General features: G+C 38.4%; 1 protein-coding gene across 1 annotated transcript in view; it reads right to left on the bottom strand.

The window, feature by feature from the left end:
* LOC104470822 (myelin transcription factor 1-like protein) overlaps window positions 1-11,784 on the bottom strand; it is a gene marked incomplete at its 5' end in the record, with an annotated part of 30,452 nt that extends 18,668 nt beyond the window's left edge. The window contains 3 exons of the mRNA XM_010085880.1: window positions 5,214-5,435; window positions 6,742-6,825; window positions 11,722-11,784. Of these exons, the coding sequence (XP_010084182.1) occupies window positions 5,214-5,435; window positions 6,742-6,825; window positions 11,722-11,784 (369 nt within the window). The remainder of the gene's footprint in view (window positions 1-5,213; window positions 5,436-6,741; window positions 6,826-11,721) is intronic.
* Window positions 11,785-12,997: the final 1,213 nt, after the last annotated feature.

The following is a 12,997-nucleotide window of genomic DNA, read 5'->3' on the forward strand; positions in this document are numbered from 1 at the left end:
GCATAAAATGCATAGCCCATATGTAAACACATGTAAACATTTCCCAAAAACACCTCACAATTGTTACATTCATTCCTTTAGAAGCGAAAAGGCACTGGATGATGTCTACTACTTCTTCCCAGCACATCTAGATATTTTCAAACACAGTGGCATGCCCTTGCTGCTCAAATACAAATTGTATTCTATAAACTTATTTATGGATCTTGGAGTCCCACTGTCCTCAGCAAGGAGCCAGATACACGAAAGAAAAACTCCCCTTCTCTACATTTTCATTTCTATTTAGCATTAGCTTGTAAATGGGGAAAACTCTTATTATCTGACCATCTCTTGCATATTATACCTCTACTAGCGTATGGCTTTGTACTGGGTTTGGCTGGGACAGAGTTAATTTTCTTTATAGTAGCTTGTATGGGGCTATGTTTTGTTTCTGTGCTGAGAACAGTGCTGATAACACAGGGAGGTTATTGTTATTGCTGAGCAGTGCTTACACAGAGTCAAGACCTTCTCTGTTTCTCACATCACCCCACCAGCGAGTAGGCTGGGGGTGCACAAGGAGTTGGGAGGGGACACAGCTGGGACAACTGACCCCAACTGACCAAAGGGATATTCCATACCATGACATTGGACTCAGCAATAAAAGCTGGGAGAAGAAGGAGGAAGGGAGGACATTCAGAGTTATGGCATTTTTCTTCCCAATTCACTGATACACATGATGGAGCCCTGCTCTCCTGGAGATGGCTGAACACCTGCCTGCTGTCATGAACTAGTGAATTAATTCCTTGTTTTGCTTTCATGGACAGCTTTTGCTTTACTTAGTAAGCTGTCTTTGCCTCAGCCCAGGAGTTTTCTTGCTTTAACCCCTCAGATTCTCTCCCTGATCCTGCTGGGAGGGAGGGAGAAAGCAGCTGTGTGGGGCTGAGCTCCATACTGGGCTTAAACCACAGCAGTTTTCTATAGTAAAGGGAATTTAAAAGCTACATTACTGTGTTTGAAATGGGTGAACACTGAATTAAATTAAGGAGATGGGAGCAAGAACATTGTTTTAGATCTGAAAAGGCATTTCTGAATGTAATTTCCACTGAAGTCAGCACAAGCACACCTCCCCTTCTGTGCTAAGGAGTAGGGTTGCTAAATCCAAGTATATTCTGAGAAAGTCCCCAACTGATAGTTGTATTAGAAGTGATGCCATCCAGAAAAATATTCTGAAATCAAATATGAGGATGTAAGGGCCTGTTCAAGAACCAAACTGGAAAGCTAGAATATAATAACCAATTTACATTTCATTATAACCTATTTCATTTCCCTCTCTACTGACTCCATGCTTACATGCCTTCCAATTAATTTTCATATTGTTGATAGGTCACGTAATTTCACACTGGCCTCTCCTGCTCTCACAGGCTCCTTTTTGAAGTATAGCACTATTAATCCTATACTTCAGGTCCCTTCTGATAACTCCCTGTTGCCATTCTTTACTATGCAAAACTCCTTGACAAAATAAAACTATTTATACAAATTTCTGCAGACAGGCATGGCTAACATTAAAAAAAAAAAAAAAAAAGCCTTTTTTGGTGCCTTTGTTCACAGGGTGGGATTCAAAACTTACTGAAGTTTGTGACTTTTTCAGTTGACTACTGTTTTCTACTTCAGAAGCATGTATGTACAAGCATGCATATATTTAAATTACAGACTACGTAATACCAGTTGGAGCAGGTTTTTAACTAAGTGCTGATTTACCAGCACTTGGGGATCATCTCAAGGGCCCATTGATATAAGTGGAATTATACCATGTGTACAAAATGCAACAACAGCACTAAGAAATCTTTGCCTCAGAAACCTCAATATACATATATATATGTATTTAATTAATGGAACAATTGGCATAATTTCCACAAGCCAATCTGCTGTTCCAGTTTCCAGTGTATTACAGCTGCTTGGATAACGGCACATTAACAGCAGTCTACGAATGGCAGAATATAAAATCTCAAATAACACATTAAGGTCACTACACATGTAATTAATATATTTGCCTAAAGAAGTCTGCTGATAGAAAAATATTTGTATTAGGGAAGAAAAGTGACCTATCAGGAGAGAAGCGAGCTGTTCTGCCAGAATTGAACAGTTTTAACTACTACTTCCCTAGGAGCTTTTACTGACTCAGTTAATGGTCGTAGCCCTGCTTTCTCCCCACACATGCTGAACACAGCTATACCTGCAAAAGGCTGTATATAAAACCAGTCTCAGTGTCCTAGCATTGCTTCTCTTCAGAAGCTGGCATTTGAGATTTACAACCACAGCTGTAGAGTAAGTTGTTGTAAGAGGCAGAAGATGAGACCACAGCCTATTAAAATGGATACACTAAAAGTGGGGGATATTCCATCATTAGGTAAGGAAATGCATAGTCTGTAATTTACGTGGGATTAAATTTCCGATTAGGACACCTAGGTTTAAATATCTTCATGGAAACTATGCTTCAAAGCTGCCACAGAACTCTGGAGCTCTGGGACCCACTCATTTAACAGGGCTAGCACCCTTCCTGATCCCCTGTGAAGCACATTCAGCTCTCAGCTGTCATAATCAAAGAATGGGAGTGTCTCACAAGTCTTCAGTCATTTTTGCCAGCCCAGTCTGGCCATCTTGCATGCCTCATCAACACTTCCAATGGCATGAAGTGTCTCTTTGTAGGCAGGAGAATCCCACTGCCTGTTGATGAACTCAGTGACGTTTAGGGTACAGCTCTGATCAAAGGGAGGCGTCTACTTCACAGGTGAAGTGATCAACTCCACAGGATCCATTGACTCCACTCACTGGAAGAGGACCAAAAACACCTTGTCCACCTATAGGTAGATTCTTAAAGTAGGTGAACTGTTCTGAAGTTCAATCCTAAGTGCAGGGTTTGATTCAGTTGTCTGTATACAGGCATGAAGCGCCATTTGAGGAGACACATCATTAAGGCTGCTAAATATGACACTGGACCTACCACAGATGTATGCCTTTCTGAGCAACAACTGGAGGCCACGTAAATTATCCTCTAAGGCATCTAAAATGGCTCCAAGCATTTTCCTTTGTGTGAGCAAATGAGCTAAGCGCTTTTAGCAACATCTTAAGGATTCTACAAGAATTAATCATATTTTGAAGATGATATGACTTGTTATTGCCATGGCTTATGGAAGCTTCCAGAAACTTGCTCACAACTTAGAATATCAACACTTTGTTACATCAAGACAATTAAGTCAGATTAGTCTGCTTCAGTCAGGCTTTTAAAGCAATCTTTCATCTTCTGGTGCTCTCCTCTAACAATGGACCTTTTTGCCCCAGAACTGTTCTTATATGCTAAGTCATATTTAGGTTTCTCCATCGTAAAAAAAAAAAAAAAAAAAAAAAAAAAAGGAGAGAGAGAGAGAGAGTATACAAATTTTATTTTATTTTTTCATTAAAACATTCCTAACAAAAAAAATCTCTAGGTACCATTTGCCCCTTAATTTTGAAGAACAGTTAAATTTAGTACTGGTACATTCCTTTCAGATGTTAGTTATTCTTGTTACAAGAATTTTCTCCTTGAAAATGTAAATACTATATAAATACTCATTGAAAGCAATCTCTCAGCAATTATATTGTACCCTTTCAACCAAAGGTAAAATAACTTCAAAATCTTAATCACAGATTTCTATGAGTTAAATAAATGTTACACCATTATGAAGAAAGGTAAACTGAAATATGAACACTACAGTGATATTTAACTGAAAGTCATAAGCTTAAATCCACATGTGGACATCTGTACAAATGGTTGGGACTTTTGCATCTGCTGCTCCCTACAGCCTATGGGAGCTGCAGGCTATGTAATGCATTTGACCACTTAGGTAGCACCTCAGGTCATGGACCAGAATCCCTTCATGACAGGTACCCTAAACCACTGAGCAGAAAACCAGTTATGAATCTGAACAATAAACAGGAACTATGTGCACACAGTGTTGCAGTAAGGGTAGGGCTTTTGAGTTAAGCTATAAAGGGCTGTCAAAGAAAGAATCAAAGGAAATAGTTACAGACAAGGAAGAAGAAGTACACTTTTCACCTCTATATCTAGAACTGACTACAAAACAAGATCAGTTGGTTTAAACCACTGAACAGAAAACCAGTTCTGAACCTGAACAATAAATAGGAACTATGTGCACACAATGTTGCAGTAAGGGTAGGGATTTTGAGTTAAGCTATAAAGGGTTGTCAAAGGAAGAATCAAAGGAAATAGCTACAGACAAGAGAAGGAAGAAGAAGTACACTTTTCACCTCTATATCTAGAACTGACTACAAAACAAGATCAGTTGGTTTAGTTAACTAAAAGGTACAGAAGTTCAACTGAGGTCTGCCTGGAAAAGGGTGACAAATTAGGCACATCAACTTGACATATTTGAAGTAAAAGGGTTTTATATTAGTGATTATATAATGAGAAATTTGCTCTGGCATTAGAGTCATGTTCAGGCTGAGTCTCCCACCCAGAGCTCCAAGAACACCCTTGCTTCCTCGTAAGCTAATATCTAAAATGGCAGCAAGATTTATTCCTAAGAGACTGGCCACTTTCTCTTCCTTAATCTTTTAAAAGTTCTGAAAAATGCCACCACTGAGGTTTATTTTATTAGTTTATTTTTTGATAAGCTTATGATAAATTTGGCTTTGTATTGCTTTTTTCAAATATTTGTATTCCATCAGTTTTATTAATCTGCTGTATTCTAAACTTACTGTTTTGAGTGAAAATTTTAATTACCAAATGAGTAAAAGTACTTTGTTTTTATGGAACTGGTTCCTTACATTCTTTAGTTTCATGCTTTGATGTTTGGGAAGCAACAATGTGTTTGACATTTCTGTAAATCAGGGCGATTCAGATGTGTATCACAAAGTCTATCCTAAGGTAATTTGTCCAGAGTCACTCAATAAAGCAGTAGCAGATTTACAGTTATTGTCGTGCATACTTTTTTTCCCTAAAATTTTCTGTATATTATAGATTCAGATTCAGGCCTCTACCTGCAACGACTTGCGACAAAAAAAAAATGTGTCTTGACTTCCAGTTATCTACAAAACATATGTAGGAAGATTATTTTTCAATGTAATAATGAAATTCAAAAGGAACGGAGAAATGTCATGACAAAAAGCTGTGTTTCAGATCTTGCTAATCTAATTTAAATAATAAGGATAAGTGAAAAATGGAAGCGACAGTTACTCACCTACGATGAGTAAGAAAACTACCACTGACATGTCCTGAGCCATCACATCCTGGGGTTGGACATGACATTCCTTCTGTCTTCACTGACTTCCAAGAGAACTGTGAGCCATTTAGGTACCCATCCTTCTGCCTTTTGGCAGCTAGAGGACAGCCTGATGCACTGCGATGGGATGCATATTTTCCAGTTATATGACCCTGACCATCACAACCAGGAACTGGACATCTGGATAGCAGATAGATGAGATAAACTTTATTGTCTTGCCATCATATACCTGGTAGCCTCTACAACAAAGTCAAAATAAACCCGACATGAAAAGAAAAGAACAACCATGCACTGTGGTCTTAAAAATAGTCAAGATACCCTGTAGTGGGTAAAATTACAAGCAGAACTTTACTGATATGAAAAAAATATGTTCTTTGATAAACTATAAGGAGGCTAGCCAGTAGACGAAGTCACAGCTGTTGATATTATACAACTGCAACAAAAGGACTGAAATATATATTTGAATTGCAGGTGGTCATTACAGTAAATATCACACTGGAGCTGAAACATTGGCTACTGAGCTCTGCTCTTCAGGGAAACTGCCCATAAAAACTCTATAAGCATAAAATCCTACTCAGTATAATCTGTGGTACATTTTATTTCTGTGTATGGAATCTAAAAAACACTTGTCTGAAGTAATGAAAATGTTACGTATCAACAGTTAGGTATAAAGTGATCATAGCACCTCATCAGAAATGCTCAGCACCTTTAACCACTCTCTGAATATGAGAGATTAAAGCAAACTATGTGCTACAGCCTAGAGAGATCAAGGAAGGCAGTTCTGTATTCATCTGATGCTCTTCCTTACTTGGGAATTCCCCCATACATTTGCCCTGTGTACTTCTAAAGAACAAATAACCACGGTTAGAATCTTAAAGTGAAATGTTTCAAAGAAAGTAATGTTTTTTCAGTATGCTGCTACGTAACACATGTCAAAACAAGGCTGCTTACTTCACTGTTTGTCCTACTCTGAAGTATTGCTGCAACTCTCCACCGAGGATCCAGTCCTGAATGGTCTACACATTCGCTAAACCCACTGAGTTCAGTGGTCAGTGGTATCAGAGCACTTTGCAAGAAGAAACCAAGACCTACAGGTAGGCATTTGTTCCTCTTGCAAACTGCATAAATAGTCAGATTTGTTGTAGTAATCTCATACTGATACTCAATTTTCTGTTCTCATAACCACTTTATTTAACATGTATGGTTTGTCTATAGTGTGCAAAACATGTTTAAGGGTTTTTTAGGAGATTAAAATCTAGGTATTTTTTTAATTTAATGTGAAAAACATATGTAAAACTGTTTCTAAATGTATCCTTGGCTAGATAAATCAACACAGATCTTTGATTTGCAGTTCATTCATAGAAATCAATGTGGCCATCTGCTTTTGGATAACTACCACGAATAACACTTATGCCTTAACGAAAAGCTGAAGATATGTATGACCTTATAAAACACGTGAAGGTCCTTTGACAATATTTGTTCTCACCTAATTGGCTCTTGGTCTTCTTTGTCTTCCTTGCTTTGCGCTATCCTGATTCCACTTTTCTTTGCTCGCGGACAGCCTGAAAGACTGAGTGAAAGGAAACATTTTAAAATGCAATTTCTCATTCTTGGGTACAGTTTAGAAGGGGTATGTTTTCTGTCTGTAAAACTGGCAGAATAGGTAATCTCGTCCTCTTTCCAAAATCAAAGTTCAGGCGGTTTAAATAAGGAGAGCTGCAGTATGCAACCACGAGGGGGAATCCGCGTATCTCAGTTTGTGATGCAGGACAAGACTGCAGGCACTGTGCAGACCACACACACAGGCAGTCCCCGAGGAGCCAGGGGAAGCAGCTCTTACACTCTCTGCCTAATAATCCTTCCAGCTGACTCAGCAGCAGCAGAGACAGATTAAAAAGGAATAGGAGGCAATGCTTCAGGACTGAGACATTACGTCCTCCGTATGTCTGAGAAGCACAGACAAATAGGCTCAAAAAACAGGAGACTTTGAATCTTTTGGTAAGACTAAAGATTTATCTAGGGAGCACATTAGAAACACTATCAAACCTTCTCAAACATCATGTAAGAGTCCTATAAATTGGTTGAATAAAACCGTACATGCAGAGTTCAGAGCTGTACAATGCCTTCCTGAGAAAGAGTTTAAGTGCTCAGAACTCTCCCAGACAAAAAGATTTGACAGAGATGAAGTTATATGTTAGGCTAAGCAACGTTACATTTAACTAGACACTGAGAATGTAGTTTTTAACTACACAAGATGGAGAAAGATATATCTATTCCGAGATTTTATAAGCTCATCTTTCCCTTTCCGTATGAAGAATTCATTATAGAAAACATATAGTAGACTTAACAATGACTTTAATAGATATCTAAAGATTTTTTTAAGTAGTTGCTATCTGAGGACACAAATATGTCTATCCAAAAATCATTCTTTGTCCTCTATTTATATGTTATTTCCATCTTAATATATCGACATTAAAAATGAAATCCATCAGTATAACACCACCTTCAAAAAGCATCGAGATGAGAAACAAAGTAGTGTCACTAAGGAAAAACTGCCACAGAGAATGAAAAAAGAATAGAAGGTGAAAATTTTGTTTCAGCGTAACAAAATGTTCTTCAGTGTTGTATAGTAGGTTCTGTCTTCAGGAGGAAGAGACAGAAACAGTGGTAGGAAAGTTTTCAGTTATTTTGTCTCAAGACCAGTGACGAATGGGAGGAACAAGCAGTGAAAAGAATGATGCAATCACAGACAGAATTCTATGTTGGTAAATGAAAAATAGACAAACAGAGAGTTTACATACTGTGAAGTCATAAGTCAATCAAAGAAGGGGAAGGATGTTAGCCTAAGATATTGGACATAGTGTATTATCTAGCAACATTTAGTGAGATGGCATGGCTACCTCTACAGTGCTAAACACAAGGGAGCTAGAACCCTGACTCAAGACCAGCAAGCTCACATCCGTACAGCTAAATTCTCTGTCTCCATAAAGCAGGACAGCCAGAACCATATTGCTTATAGAGAATGACCTGGACACATGTGGAGCCCCAAATCATGCCTGAGAATTGCCTGGGAGAGCTCCAGTGGCCTAGTGACAGTAGCATGCCAAGGGACATGGTAACAATTTAGTAGTGAAGGTAGCTGTGTTCTGATGCTTGGACATGTGCTGTCATCTCATTTCATTTTCTAGTTTAGATGCAGCTGACCATTTTTCTTTTTAAAGCAAGCTGCTGTTTATTCAAACTTGCATAGTGCACACCGAAGTACCATAGTTCCCTGTGTACAAACTAAACCTCAGAAAGCCTGTGCCACTTTAAAACAGCTTTCTTCAAAAATAATAATATCGTGATTAGGAAGAAGACAGAGGCAGGAGGAAGAGAGTCTGAGGGATTTAGAATAAGAGGAAGCAGGCTCTAGGGCAAGGGGGCAGTTTGAGAACAGGCTGGTTCATTGCCCCCTGTACAACCTGGACTGCAGAAAGTGAAGGGGAGAGGACAGGAGTTACAGACATCTCTAGCTTATCTGTGAGACTAGTTGTACCCACTGTGTGAGAATAATCAGGCTTTACATCCAAAACTAAATAGTTAATAGAAATGCCTCAGAAAGCAATATTTTTTTTAGTAGGTGTACAGATGGGTATGTTTGTAGATGATGACATTTTCATAACAAAATCTGAATTAAAAATTTCTGCCTTGACTAATGATTTAATGCTTTCTATATATTAAATAAATTTAATCACCTACTTATTGGCATTTTGGTGCATCATCTTTTTGCAATAGATCTTTCTATTCCTGCACTATAGTTTATTAGAAAACTCTAAGACCTTTCAGGTCCTCTAAACAGACATTTCCAACAGACAGCTTTTGAGGTTATGATTAATTCATTTTTCCTCTGACAGCAGACTCACCAAGAAAACATATGTTAAGGATGAGCTTTTAATTTAATTTTTTTAAATCTTATAATAACCAAAAACTATTAAAAAGTAAATATATTGCTTCATTTTCATTTCAGTTTAATTCCTTATATAGGAAGATAAAAGGCAAGGGAAATTTATCACTGGTGTATGCTGATGTAACTTCTTACATACGCTGAATGGGTGTGTGGAAGTGCAGAGAGTTATGGCAGAGTTAAATTTGCCTTCATGTGTGCTTGCTTTATGGCAGAGTTAAATTTGCCTTCATGTGTGCTTGCTGTTGAGCAGCCATTTTAAATACAAATGATACCTAGACATCTTGGCAGCCATTTAGGTCATTCCTTTCCTTCTGAAACTGAAAGGGTTGTAAGGGATGATATCCAATACGAACAAAAATGCTAACTCAGATGCAAGCAGAGGTAAACACTAATTTTCAGTGCAGGAATTAGAATGCTTCACTGTGATCGTGCTGTGGGGTCTTTCACACTTAACAGCTCCAGATTTAGGCTACTGGTTTGCTGCTCTTCTAAAGACCATGCATTTTGCCAGGCTCACCACCTCAGAGAATGGCCTCAACAGATACCATAACCTGAACAGTGTGGGGCTGGTTCCATGTAAGTGTGACAGGTCTCCTGGGGACATAATTGGCTTTAAGGAAAGAAGACATTACTCCTTCTATATCAGTGCCCCTGTGCCCACAGGCAGCCAAGGATCTGGGTCTGCCAGAGGCTTTTTGGAAGAGAAACGAAGCAGTTATGTGGTCAGTATACATACGGTGGCATTTCAAAAGGTTGAATGTGTTAAATCCCAATGGACTGGACAAACTCCAGATTGCTTAGTTCTGATGAATCACTTTTTATGTATTTATGTGTACTGAGTATGCTGTCAGAATTAAATGAAAACTTGGTCCAGCACTCATCTGCAAAAATACAAGAATGTAAGGATTTACAGATGAAACCAGGTAACATCATCCAGCTCATGGCATGGTCCTACAGTGGCCAAGAGACAATGACCAGGGGAAGTTTGAAAAAAATAAGCCAACATGCAGTGATTCTCCCCTGCTAACCTTCTTGCCACCTTTTAGGTTTCTTGTTTGTGACACTTTATGTTCTGCATCTTCCCTGCCCTGCCTGTTTATGGCTAAATAAATTATCAAATCCATAAACAGCTTCCTGCAATAGCAAAGCTGGGGCACAGCTGCACCAAGCATAGCGCTCTCGAGCTGTGAGCTGATAAATCCACATATAGTTGAATGTAGTTCTAAATTTGACCCTAAATCCCTTTGAAAGTGTGATTTAATCTCCTGCGTCATGTAAGTGCTTTTAAAATGTTTACATCTTTTCCTTTATGATGTTATTTGTACTTTTGATGTTCAACTGTGCATTACGGAAATTGTGATACAGTTCTTGTGATCTTTCATTTTTGCCACATGTAAAGGTATGGCACATGCCCAATGTCTATGTTATTTATGTTTTGACTTTAAACTGTTTGTTGCTTTTACTGGGAATACATTTAAATTGGGAATTGGTGTATTGACTAGTTATAGCCAATTGTAAAACTACAGAGACTTGGTGAAGCAAGCAAATAACCATACTCAACAGTATTCCTATGCATGGGAGTAAAGAGCCTTTACTAACAAAAGACAGGTGGGCTACACTATTATTCTTTGATTAAACAGTGAATAGCTATTTACAAAATATAATGCTGCTTCTCTCTACTGATTTATAGTTCTCAAATAGCCACAGGGGTATTGCTAATTACACAGCATTTGTAACATTACCTCTACAGTGGTACCACAATAATTCATTTTGGGGTTTCCAACAATACCCTAATTAGTAAATTTGACGCTTTCTTTGGCCCTTGATAAGTATCACTGTTATAGTTCAGGCAGTTAAGGTAACAGCTTTCATTCATAAATTTCTCTTTCCATTCTTCTGGCTTGATATAGTTATGTACAATGTGTTGTGATTTAAAAACAAGCCAAGCTTTATTCTGAAATGTACGAACAAGACTGGTGTATAATAGATGAAAAAGGTACTTTTTCCCTCTGATTAAAGCTGGTAAGACTTCAGCGGGGAAAGGAGGTAAAGAACTGGGTCCAGTTTTGCATTTCAAGAAATACAGAGGAAGTCTGGAAGAGACTGACAGGAACAATCAGGAAATATAATTTATGGGGCAAAAAAATCAGGAATAGGATTTGATCCAGAAAAGGTAAGACTGTGAGAAGAGTTAAGTCACTCAGAATGTAAAGCAGCAGAAACTTATGAATGTTGAACTGCTTCCCTGGGCTAACAGAGAAGGTAGAAAAACTGGATTCATTTTCTATGAAGATTTTGCTAGATATTAGCAAAAATCTTCCTACCTATGTGGGTAGTGAGTCATGCTGAAACTAGGAAATGTTAGTCTGGTGATAAATAGAATGAGTTAGACCAACCCGTGTTTACATGCAGCACTCAATCCTACTTCAGTATTGAGAGAGGGAAGAGAGGTCCATTGAGGTCCCTTCTAGCCCTTCAGTTGTTTGATTTAAAGAACAAAACCTTCTCTTTACATACCTTCGATGTGAAGCATAATTTCCAGTAATATGCCCAGAGCCATCACACCCAGGGGTGGGACACCTAGAAAAACAATACAAGAGATATGGAGCAGTGTTACTGACAGGAAAGATATAAATTCCCATTAAAAATTATTTATTGGCTCAGTCCTTGTTTCCACAGGTGCCAGCCCTGGGGACCTCTAGCCATTGCTAAACCTGAGCTTAATTCCACACTGGGGAGAAACATACTTTTTTCATTCATCAAATGTTTTTGCTTGCTACTCCTCACCTAGACACTCAAACACTTTCTGGATATCTCTAAGATCAGCAGACTAGTGGAGATTTCCAGCAGCAGCCTGACATCCCCGCACGACCAAGAATGAGTAGAGTTGACAGCAAATGGAATATCCCCATGGAGTATGCTTAGGTAATGGCTAACATTACAGCGAGCCGGTTTTGTTTTTCATCAGGGTTATTGCTTTAATCCCACTGCACAGTATCATGAGGTCGCACCATGGAGATGCCCCTCCACCTCTCCATGAAGCAAAGGAGATGCCTATGCAAAAGGAAATGTGTAGACGGGGCAGTAATGCTGGCCTCTTGCAGACAGATGGTAACCCACGCAAACACTCTCAAAAACAAGCTACAGCACCAGAGAAGTCACTGATACAGCCATCAGTGGAATTTTTAATAGTTAAATGACATAAGAGTTGTCAAAGAAAATGGGTGGCTTTTTCTACATTGCAAAGATGATTGTGATCACCACAGAATAAGCTCAATTATAATGCTAAGTAAAATCATTAGCTGGTATTTGAACTGCTACACTAAATCACAGAAAAGACAAAGGAAGAATTAATTTAAATTCATTTTACTGAACAGACGAATGCAACATGAATTCCAACAAGTCACTTTTCTTGAGCCTGAGTTTTGAATTTTAGCCATGCTTTAAAGCTTCACTTGATGAAAGCATTCAAATTCAAAAAAGCATGCGCACAAATGCAGATGTTGCATTCTGAAACACCAGATTTCCATAGCATTGAATTATTTCACTGTTTGAATGCAGAGTCCATGCAGACTTTGGTTTTCACACTTTAGTTACATGTGGGCTTTCCTCAAAGTTGGTCCATACTGGTAAACTTTTGTTTCACTAAGTTTTCTGCAGAGACTTTAATTTTTCTTAAAATCAGGAATTAAGCAACCCAGAATTCAGTGCAATGGGGCTGTCATGTTCCTTGAAGCTGAATTTTAGCTCTTTAAAGCTAGTAAGAATTATGTACCTTTGAGGAGTTCAGCAG

The sequence above is a fragment of the Pterocles gutturalis genome, unplaced genomic scaffold (assembly GCF_000699245.1).
Source record: "Pterocles gutturalis isolate BGI_N339 unplaced genomic scaffold, ASM69924v1 scaffold45566, whole genome shotgun sequence".
NCBI classification, from domain to species: domain Eukaryota; kingdom Metazoa; phylum Chordata; class Aves; order Pterocliformes; family Pteroclidae; genus Pterocles; species Pterocles gutturalis.